The sequence below is a fragment of the Pygoscelis adeliae genome, unplaced genomic scaffold, assembly GCF_000699105.1.
Source record: "Pygoscelis adeliae isolate BGI_AS28 unplaced genomic scaffold, ASM69910v1 Scaffold72, whole genome shotgun sequence".
In the NCBI taxonomy this organism is placed as follows: domain Eukaryota; kingdom Metazoa; phylum Chordata; class Aves; order Sphenisciformes; family Spheniscidae; genus Pygoscelis; species Pygoscelis adeliae.
The window spans coordinates 159687-171665 of NW_008824286.1; the positions used below are offsets into that span (position 1 = coordinate 159687).

Below are 11979 nucleotides of genomic sequence, written 5' to 3' on the forward strand. Positions count from 1 at the left end.
CAAGTAACATACAATTTCTGCTTTCCTACAAATTAGCATTCCCACGTTGAACTTGCCAGCTCCATTTTCTTTCAAAGATGATCTGATAGATACCGACTCAAAACTCTGAGCAATTTTCTCAATTTGCATTCCATTCTGAAAGAAAGCTGTCACTTTTAGGTCAGGCCTGAAGGTGGCTTGCATGCCTGAAAGCTTTTCTCCTTTTCAAACTACACTGTTTGGTCTAATGAAAGACATTACCTCTGCATATGTCCTCAGACATCATGGCCACAACAATGCTACTATGTTTTTATACAGTTTAAAAATCAAGCCATATTTACATTCCAAGTAAACTTCTAATCCTTATAAAATGTTTCAAAATGTGATTTTGAATCCCTAAAGGTCTAAAGAGACGTTGTCCTTCCCAAATCACTAAGACCGTGGAAATTGCAGTTATATCTTATGAGGCCACTGTAAAATTCGGGTTTTCCAACTTAAACAAGTCATCACTATCCTCAATCAAAGGTTTGAAAATAGATCAGAAAGTGCTCATTGCCATTAGAGAGTAAGATAAAGCTAGAAAGATGCAGAAACTCTTCATTGCTTAATATCATAAAAACAGTTGTCCTAATCATCAGTCTTCCTTAACAAATCAGCCAGCCCCAACCTCTGATGGGAGGAATTATGACCATACTCAGACTGTGAGAAAACAAACATGGATCAAAACGACTTGACATTTAAATGTCTTCACTCTCTCAACTTTCTATTCACCATTACAACTAACTCTAATTGCCCTTGTTAAGTATTCCATGAGATACAGAGTTTACATTTCAACACTCTTGTTCACCTTTTCCCTCCCAGAGCCATAGTTTCTGTAGCAGCTATGGTACAAATCTTGAGAGATGTAAAAAGCCAGCAGACACATGCTTCTGTTCGCTCCTCAACATTCACACGTGTGCACAGAGGCATGCAGAGTCACAAACTTACTAATAAAATTATTTACCCATTTAAGACAGAATACATGTTTTAGAAAACATCTGAACCATTGTATGGGAGGCGAAAGCTCCACTAACCAAATACTTTCTAGTTGAAAGCCTGTCAATATGTCTACGGTCAGTTTATCCTTGTTTTGAAAAATGACCTGCGCTCTTACCATCATGATTCGAATTTCCCAGGGTCCATGGCTCATCTGAATCGAAGTGAGTATCTCCTCCTATTCCTGGTCCAGGAAAGTAAGCGTGAGCTAGGAATCCACCTTCTCCATCAAACGGAGAACTGTCTCCATGGAAACCAGAAGCAAAAAATATCATAATATCTGCCTCCTTTCTGTCATTTTTAATTTCATGGTAAGGGACTTCTTCAAAGGTAAGTGGTGTCACTCTCTGCCAAACATCAAATGCCTGACGAATGGCTTTCCTTGTATCAATCTCTCCAACCTTGGGGGTATAGTTGTGTACACTGTGTGAATGAGAAAGAAGGATTGTTTAAATTTGCAGAATACATTTGAGACTTCTTATTATAATTCCAATACACAGCCACATCTACACAGTTTCCATTTCCGAAGGGTCTTTATTTTTTGCAGACACTACTTTGTGCATGCAAAGTTTTGCTGTTACAAATAAAGTTACCAACAAAACTACAGCCCTGATCTGAAGTCTACATTTATTAATAAGAATCTTCCCAATACTTTGGTTGATCTTGCATTGCTTCCTAAAAACCTGACAACCTTTCAAATCCTGGTGTAGACAGCTAAGTAACTTAGTTTAAAAATGTAAATTAATTTCAGACAAAATCTGAAGTATCATGCTAAAATGAATCCAGTATATGAAAAAACCTGACTACTAAAATTCTTTTTGAGAAACAAACCTTTCAGTAAACTATACAATCTTACTTATATGAGCAGCTTCATTCTCAGGACTACTTAAAATACTTAAGAGCTCATAGGAGTGATGGACCTGCCAGTTTTGTGCAACCCAGTCCATGATACAGAGTTTATGGGGGGGGCAAAAAAAAAGTTTAACTGCACATAAATTTCCCATAATTGTAAACTTTAGCTTTAAAAGTGCTGTTCATGGGGTGTTTTTTGCATGTGCGTATAATAGACTTGAGACCTATTAAGCTTGGCTTGGGGAATATGAAATATCTATGTCATGGAAACAACTTTCAGTCTTTAATGAAACTGGCTCAATTTAATATAATGATTGACAGATGAAAGACACTGTAATACATCCAGTGGTAGAACAAGATATCTATCACTTGAATGGCACACTACAAATACTGCAATTGGAAAGTTAAACAACTACTAGTTTGACAATGGCAGAAGTGAAGCCATTTGCCAACCTGCTTCCTGTGGTTATGCATACGCTTAAGATGTGTTTTATTTACACGATTATATACTAGTTTTCCCTAAGGTCCAGAAAAGGTTAGAAGCAGGATCTGACTCTCAGATTTTCACATACAGAAGGTGTCCCTTTCGAATTTGAGTTAAAGGAATGATTATTGGTGAAAGCTTTGAATTAGTCTGCAGAACCAGTCCCTCCTCCCAGCCTCTGCAGTCCGTCACTGTTACTTGAGGAATCCTCCTCCTCCTTTCTCAGAGCTCTCAGCAGAAGCAACAGAGTGCCCCAGCCCCTGAAAAAAAAACCCTTCACACCATCATATCTCTTCCTACACATTCTGGCACCTTCCCCCATGCTGGTCACTCATATTTCTACCTCTTCACCACAGACTTACTTTCTGTCTTAGCCTTGCTCACCCATATCTTCTCCTTAATGTCTGCATTCCTAATTTTTACTCCTCTGCAACCTCCTTTCCCCCTCCAAAAAAATTAAAAGGCTACAGTTCCAACTAGAGGGGGGATAATTTTATTTTGAAGTGACATTCTTGTTGTCAGAAACTTCCATTGGCATTATTCAGCAATTGCCTTTCAAAAGCTAAGGACCTAAATGACTCAAACAAAACACATCTCTGGGAAACAATCGTCACTATGTAACACTCATTTGACACCTGTAGCCCACTTCAGCATATTGCCGCAGCAGGCCTAAGTCTGGACAAAAGCAAGAGTTCTACTACATGAGCAAAAGTAAAACCTCTGCAAAAATAAACATTCAGTAAAATGTTGCAAATCGGTAGAGGGAGAAAGCATCAAGCCTTTAGACAATGATGTTCCTTCTGCTTTAATGGTTTGTTAAAGAAGACACATGATCTAAGGGCTAGAGCCTTAGATTTCTAAGGGAACAGAAAGGGGCTTATAGGATTTTCCTGCCAAAATTATACAACTGATGGCTGGGATTTAGGCATCTTTACTGATCAGTTATTTTCTAATTGAGAGTAGACTCTTCAGTTACTCCAGTGCTCTGAAAGTATTCCCCATGTTCTCAGAATTAAAGCCTCAACTAGGCATTACAGGGAAAATCCAGTTTTTAAAAGTACTTACAATATTTGCACACCAAACAAGTACAGAACATTTTTTTCCCCAAACAAAAAGGGGCGGGGAGGGGGCTATACCTGTAGGTTATATGCTTCTGCCTCCACTTTTGTCCAGTTAGTGCATACCGCTTTTTCCTCCGGCTATGGCGTAGGTGGGGATGATCTGGAACTCCACATCGAGGCTTCTTCATCCACCTGGAAGGGAAGGAAAGAAAAAGAAAGCTAACAAAGAGTTTGGAAAAGAGATTCAAAAGAACTAGGGGGTGACTGGAAGACCTCTGAGGGATGGCCAACACAGACACCAAGAAGGGCTCAGTCTTCCCTCTCTCAGGTTTACCCTCTTCACACAGACATGTACACCCCACCTCTGCTGGCAATCCACACACCTCAGCACACCAAAAAATTCATTTTTCCTTTTGGAAACACAGATACCAGATCAGGTAGCCCTTATGCTTGACAAGAGCTTAATGATGACAATGCCAGAAAAGAGACCCAGATCAAAATTGCATGTGCACTGGGATCAAACTCTCCTATCACCTACTCTATCCACTCTCCATTTCTTAAAGTGCTCCTGTGCCAGTAAAAAAAAAACCTCCATATCTCACTAGATAAGACTGAACAAGTGCAAACACGACCATCCCAGATAACGACTAAGGCTTTCACCTGTAATGACCAGAACAGATCACTCCAGTTTGTGGGTCACAGTCACCAAATTCTGTTAGATCCTCCCCATAACCTTTGACTCTTTCTATGTCACTCATGATGTAGGATGTGGGGACAAACGGCACGGACTCTGGCAAGCAGCAACCAAAGACCTTTATTGCTCTATATTAGTGTAATTTATAGCAAGCAAAAGTCTTGCTATAAATTACGCTATAACACGTAATTGCTATAACGCGCTATCTGCAGCCTGCAGATAGGTTACAGCCTTGTGTTCACGCGCATCTATGCTCCAGCGGATAGGTCTGTTCTTCCTGACCATGCGGCATGACTTCATGGTCCTTATCTTGTTTACTCCTTTCCAGCAGCTCATTCCTTTCTTCCTTATCTTCTGCCTGCGTGCTTTCTCACGGGTATAGTGCCTGCTCATTAAAATCGAATTCAGTAATGTCCACAGTTGAAAATCCTATCCCCACATCAGGAAACTCTTGCCCCTATGGCCAGGTGAGCTGGAAGAGCAAAGGATGCTGTCCCTTGCACAGGGATCCATGCACTATTATCAGAGAACTCAGGTCTCCTCCCCTACCTCCTTTACCTCCAGCCTTAACAGACCTTTTGCTTATTTCTTGCACCAGCTTGAGGGTGGTCAAACACTGGCACAGATTGCCCAGAGAAGTGGTAGAGTCTCCATCCTTGGAGGTATTCAAAACCCAGCTGGACATGGTCCCAGGCAACCTGCTCTAGCTGTCCTTGTTTGAGCAAGGGGTTGGAGTAGATGATCTCAAGTGGTCCCTTCCAACCTGAATGATTCTCTGACAAGGAGAAATAGACTGTGCCACAGAATACTATCCCACTTGCTGGTGTGGGCACACTCCAGAGAAGTCAGAAGTGGCTTATGGAGAAAGGAATCTGCCCATCACTGCATGCGGCAGCAAGGGAAAAAGGAGACAGGGACAGAAACAGAGGACCTACAGGTACTGTTCTCCAAAGGTCCCAGCACAGCAACTTTCTGGCCCAGCCACATTCTTCAGGATTTTGCAGTGCAGCCCAGGACAGGTGACCAGAGCCCAGGAATAATGCAAGCAGTCTCTGGCCACAGCCTCCCAAGCACACTGGCACTACCCTCAGCCTCCTGCTTGGGCTGCTGCTGGGGACATTGCCACTGGCATTCTTCAGGCATTTTATGCATTTGATCCACTTACTCTGATGGCAAAGGCAAGTGTCCACTGTGACACAACGCCTTAAGAACACATTGCACGACATGGGATGCAGAAATATGCCACTGCCTGATGACACACAAGAAGAGCATCATAGCTAATCCTGGCAGATTTCTCACACAGGACACCAAATTCTCTCCCCTCTCCTCTTCCCCCACATCCCTGGCCATCTGGGGGACAACTTTTGGCCTCCAAATGCAGACATTTCTCCATCAACTGCAGCCAGCCAATGGCAAGTAGTCCATATATGCCCACACGCTTGAGCCTAAACAATGTACATCTTATCTATCAAAAATATTAGCCCCGCACCTTCAGGAAAGGAATGTCTTCCCATCACCAGTAGATGGTTTACAAGACTTCTTTCCGGGACACCTTTTAAATAAAAAACAAATAGACAGACACTTTGCCTTGTACAGCCTCACAAGAACATTCTTTCACAGCACACATACCTGCTCCCAGTTCAGGCAGCCAAGCAGCTGACCTTTCCTTAGTCCATTTCCTATATGTAAAAACTATGGGTGCTTACAAATTTCAGTGCAGTCATCCATCATCTTCTTCCCACCAAGAACAGAGCAAATGAGAGTTGTTATACATATTGTACTATACCTGACAAGAACCCAAGCTGTGTATATAAAGCTAGCACAGATCTTCCCCACTTACATTACCTTACATTTATCAGTACGGTATGTCTTTCAGAAATCTAAGCAACCTGTGGAAATCAGATCTGTCTTGCCCACACAACTGCTGCCACCTTCAAAGAAAAGCAGTACATCTAAGGTTTGCTTTTAGAAAAGCCATATTAATTCAACCTCAATACACTATGGTTTTCCAAGTATCCTTTATTTGTGTTCTTTTGCACTGCTTCTACCACTTTGCTAACATCTCTCTAGCACACCTCAACATCTGTTTCATGTACGAACACCGGCTGCCCCTTCCCAACACCTGCCCTATGCTGAGCAGGCTGCAGGACATCAGCCCCCCCGAGATTAGTCCTACCCTATCAAAGCCAATCAGAACTGCACAGAGACCCAACCAAAAGTTAATTCCCCTCAAAGACAGTCAAATTCGCTGCCCCTGTGCCAGCTCCATCACAACGTATGGACACAGGGCAGGGCACAGGGGGCTGTTCCAGAGGCACGCTGCAATACCGGGACCCTGGGCTTTAAGGGCTTCTTGAGTCAAAGCTTCCAAAGTATCAGCATTTGCAAAGCTGCCAACAGACTTATGCTACACACAGCTGTAACTCCTCCTTCAACCCCATTACACTTAGGCCAGTCTGAACCCCCGTATTCTACCGCAGTTTGTTCCAGAGCTCAGCTACACACTTTCTGAAACAGACTTAGTAAAAAAGCCCAACTACCTGGTTAGAGCTAGGCAGTACCCAAGTTGTCAACAGCCTGTGCTAATGTCAAGCTGAGAATGTTCATCTGGATCAGCTCCCTGATTCAACTTACTTCCCAGACATATGGGCCCCAGTCTAATCACATAGGCCAGGGTGCAAGTCCAGCCATCTCTTCTTTTCTCTATTCTATGGCAAAATAATCACGAAGCTGTAGCTTGCTGCCATTGATCTTCTTTAGCTGAGCTTTTTGACAGCCATTCTCTACTGAGCAGTTTGGATAACCCTTTCTGTGTTCCAGAGGATTTATAAAAACACATCACATCAGAAACAACAACAAAAGATAATTACTTGAAGCAGGATTCAGATACTTATGGTTGCTTCTCCCCTTCCCCCCCCTTTTTTTTAAATGGGGGCACCAATAACACTGGTTCATCAAAATTTATACTTGGTACTGTTTACATATAGACCATTGCATTCCTCCAGCTGCTTGGCATGCAGAAAACAGGTAATTTCAAAAGCAGTGACATCCAGCTCTTGTCCAGATACAGCTGCTTTCCCCGGTTCAGGCTCCAAGCCCTCCACAAGACTCTCTTAAATAGAGGAAACTGTCATTCTCAACTGCCTTGTATTGAGCTGGTGGGAGTGATATCTTTAAACAGCTGTGTCGTGCATCCCAAGGTGAGGGACCTACACAACAGGCTCAAGACAAAACACAAGACACACAAGACACTTCCAACAAAAATAAGACTATTTCTTGGTTCCCTCCAGGGCCATGTGATTGATTACGACAAACACAACAGTCATCACTTTGGTAGGCGCTAACATGCCTTCTCTCCCAGCACGCTCCCAGGACTATACCTGTGCCTAGCTGCTGAGCAAAATTACAATTCAACCCACTAGCTGCAGGCAGACACAAAGTTTGCTGAGGCACTGTCAATTGCAGGGTACAAGGAGGCCATTTTACGCATTCTCCCCTGCTCTCCTTGCAGGAAACTATATATCCTCAACCTGCTACCTCAAGACAGCCCCTCTGCTGAACAGACCCCCACCCCACCTTCCTTTCAAGTACCAGTAAGCAACACAAATGGCGGTGTTCCTTCCCATTTCCCACTCCCACTGGCAGCGCCTGCGTGGTAGCTTTCACGCACTTGCGTACCACTCTTGGAGGAAAGAACAAGCTCGGGATTTGGGGGCGTATGGGAAAGGAGATGAAAAACTTTAGGCTTCCATAATAACTGTAAATAGAATATGCAGAATTTGTTGCCTAACAAAGAAGCCATAGAAAATAGTAACTTCGCACTCTGTCTAAAGTCACTTTAAAAGGACAGAGCTTATGACACTGACAGAAGTGACAGAAAAATTCATAATTGCAATCTCAAAACTCGTAACACAGACTGCAGTAACAGCTTAGCAAATGCCTGAGTAATTCAGAGCTCTCAGAGCCAGCCTGCCTTGCCAGCTCTTCTCCTTTTGCTCAGCTTCCACAACCAGGTCTGAGGAAGTGACAGCCCAACAAGGCCGAGCCAGACAAGCCCCTCCAACTCAAAATACAGGCTCCCTGCTAACAGCCAGTAGGACCTCTTTTTCCTTTCATGTAACTTCTAGGTAGGTACTCCTGCTCCATCCTGCCATACAACATATGGATTGACTGATTCAGGACAGATGGAGGTAGAGCAACTGAGGCATGCAGGCTTTGCATGCCTGCAAAGCACACCCTGTGGGTTTTTGGTTGCAGCTGAGGTTTCAAGCCTTTGGAGACTCGAGTTTCAGAAGAGGGAACCATCTAGGTTTTTCACCCATCAGCCTTTGGGTGTTCATGCACCAGTCAACCCCTGCCCACACATAAACTCAGTAAAACATGGGCAACACCTTCCTTTCCTCCAGAAAAATACTTTTACTTACTAAAGCAGGGAATCCCACATGCAGTTTGCTCCCTTCCCCTGTCACCCACAGGGCAGTAGAAGCAGCTCCCTAACTTGCCAAACTAGCACTCCAATACCATAGCCCCTTCTTTCCCCACCCCCTTCCAACTCATAAGCATCCCAACTGCAAGCTTCTACACACCAACGGCACATACACAACCCTGCTCTCTGGCTCTTCTTCAGCATTCACTTACAAACTGTGTTATTAATGGCAAAGAGATCTCCGATGGAAAATCCCAACCTTTAAAAAGCATTTCATTTTCAACTCATTTGAACAGCAAACAAACAGGATTTTCTCTATCTTTCAATGGAGAACAGGGGCTTTTTCTGTGAGCTAAAGGAGGAATATTACATTCACTGGAGAGGCACTCCCAGTCCAGGATGATCCCCTCCTGCCTAATTCACTAATTTCTTCTGTTTCTCCCTCTACTGGTAGTCTGGTCTGTTTCTCCCTCTTCTTGTAGTCTGGAAGGCATACAACCAAACCCCTTTGTTCTTCACACTGTTTGGTTACTTTGTGCCGCCTTCTTTCATGCTACTGTGTCCCTTTTGCCAGCAGAGTGCAGTAACAGGAGAGATGAAGAACTAGGCAGAGCATACTCTAAAAGGGTCTGCTAATGCAGTAAGAAAAGGTCACGGGAAAACTCTCAGGTAGGGCCCTAAGCAAGTTTATTATTTGTGCTTTCTTTTTTGGCTCACCATGAGACACTTCTTTCCCCCAGAAAGCATAAGTAAGACCTTATCTGCATTCTGCTTTAGTCAACAGATGCTCTAGTCCAGACCAACAGCAGACAGATTCAGCCAATACACAACATCCAGGCCATCAGACAACAGGAAGCCAGTCAGGTAGCAGCAACAAACACCACTTCCACACCAGAACACCACCTCCATACCACACTTCGCAGTACACACTGAAAAGCAGACTAAAGGCAACAGCCTTCAAAGAACAAAGTCCCTCCAGCCTAGGTGATTTAGACCAATGCTTCTGTGCTATCAAGACACCTATCACAAACAACAAATAACACATGGTCAACATACAGCAGAGAACATCTAATGCCCAACAAATGGCAACTATCAACAGCGAAGTAGTCTTGACTATCGCCATCACACTACAACAACTCACTTCAACTTGCAACTATACATCTCCACAAATAGCATCTATGGAGATCCACAACTCCAATTAATTAAGAAATACATTAGAAGCCATTTCTGGAGCCAGATTTTCACCTAAATCCAGACAGAGATGGAAACAAATGAAACCCTTCATGTTCTCCGCTTTCAGAAGCTCACAGGATTCATGCTTTGCCTATGCACCAGCAATGGGGATCTACATACAAAGAACAACATTCAACAAGAGCTTCTCTTCACACTCGCAAACAGTACTGTTGGGAAAAAGAAAAGGTGGAGTTGTCCACATGTTTTCGTAGGGACATCTTTTCATAATCAAGACTTCTCTGGCTGAGTCAGTCAAATCTATCCCTTTTGAGGACTTCTTGTAGCTGGAATAATTACCCAGGTAATATGACAATGCGTTAAGAAAGGGAAAGACAAAATTAGCCTACGTTAATCTTACTCAATAGTTGTCTCGTCCAAAACTCCTGTTACTGGGATCCCATAAAACTGTTGCATAGTGGCAACTGCGGACTGCACAGCTTTTCCCGACTGCAAGGCAGACATTTGGCTGTCAGATGGAAGTAAGTAGCCATAAGTTTTTAACCAACCCTGAAAAAGAAAGAAACAGATGGTAAGGTGCCACGGTAAGTTTTCAACTTAACAGATCAGAACATTTCCTCAAAAGAAAAAGTGACAAACTAGCCCAAAAAATTCAATCACCTCTCTTTTTTTGGTTAGGTTTGGTAACATCACCTGATCCCCGGAAAGAGCTGAAGACCCAGCTTAGTATCACCTGTCCTGACAGGACAATGCAGACCTGCCACATAAAAATGGCTGTCATCCCTACTGAGTAACAGGGGCAGACTTAGGTCTTTGGAGCACCAGAAGTGCCCAAGAAGCTCTGTCTTGTTCCAGAGACCTCCTGTGCACCCCATCACCTTGCCATCACAAGATTGCACGCTCCCAATAACCCACTGCCCACCACCTACTGCTGCCTCTGGACCATCACTCCAAGCAAACAGCTTAACAGGCCTGGGCAATCCCCACAAACACAGCTCCAGCTTTACACTTGCACTGAGCACAGGAGTATTTCTTTCAAAAAACAAACAAAAAAACCCCACACTCAGAAAGTTTGCAGGGACTCTGGTTAGATGGACTTTTCCTCTACTAATGGAAGATATCTAGCAAATTGTCAGAACAGGAAAATAGCCAACTCTCCTCAAGGAGCTTTGTCCCTTTTCCCCACCTTCCCCCCAAAATACAGCCTTAGATAAAACCACACGTCAAACTTTTCAAAATGCTAAGGACAGCGTTTTCAGAAATACCCATTAATTCAGGATTATTTTTTTTGCTCCCTTCTCTTCCCCCCCCACTTTGATACCACAAGAAAAAGGAATATTAAGTCGTCATTAAGTGCAAATGCCAATAAAACCTGAATGAAGGCTTGCTTTCATAAACTTTTCACAATAACTTTTCATGCACACACCCCAGTGTTTCTTTCTTCTGGCCAATACCCCGGCCCTCTGATTCAATACTTAGACTAGGATTACTATGAGATTGACATATATCCCATAAGCTTTTTCCAGCCACGAGGACAATCCATCTGACCCACAGGACACAGTCCTCAACACACAAGCGCTGATGAATCATCTGCATGCGCTGCTCTCACATTGGCAGCCTGATCACTCAGAGCAAGGGGGAGAGGAGAAGCACGTCTTCCCTTAACATAACACAGCAGCGGGAAAGGGGCTCAAGTCAGGAGAAGCACAAGAGGGAGAACAATCCCTTTTTCTTTGTGGCAACAAGAAGGTACCAGAATCCATCAGGAAAAGAGAAAGGCCTTGCTTCCAAAGCAGGAGAAAGAAGGTGTAAGACAGCATATGGGCCAGGCACGTTAAAGTTCACCAAACGGACATACAGTGCTATTCAACATGGACATCATTAATAGCTCAAGATAAAGCCAAGCTGCAAAACTGCTCGGAGACTGGACATTTGCTACCACTGCCTTGGCATCTAGCGTCGGCCTCTGACAAACAGCGTGCTAGAACACGCGGACCTTCGGTCTGACCAAAATAAGCTGTCCTTGAGCAGCAAGGGCAGAGCACACTAACCAAAACAGCTCTGAGTGGGGCTACCCTTCTGTGCCCCCTTTCCCTCCCGGCCAGACTCGGACACGGCAGCAAGCGAGGGAAAGGGACACCACACGATGCCCGCACAGGCACTAAGAGAAGGTCCTCCCAGGAGGCCGATGCTCAAGAGCACGCAGGAGGGGCACGGCTGCCTTTGCCTGCCGGGTCCCAACCTGCCCAGGGGCCGG

At 44.0% G+C, this 11979-nt stretch overlaps 1 protein-coding gene across 1 annotated transcript in view; it reads right to left on the minus strand.

Annotated features, from left to right (window-relative positions):
• Positions 1–10259, minus strand: part of MMP24 (matrix metallopeptidase 24 (membrane-inserted)) — a 44918-nt gene extending 34659 nt beyond the window's left edge. The window contains exons 1-3 of the mRNA XM_009318643.1: positions 10123–10259; positions 3487–3603; positions 1133–1437 (exon numbers count right to left, since the gene is read on the minus strand). Of these exons, the coding sequence (XP_009316918.1) occupies positions 1133–1437; positions 3487–3603; positions 10123–10226 (526 nt within the window). The 5' untranslated portion in view covers positions 10227–10259. The remainder of the gene's footprint in view (positions 1–1132; positions 1438–3486; positions 3604–10122) is intronic.
• Between the last annotated feature and the right edge of the window lie 1720 nt (positions 10260–11979).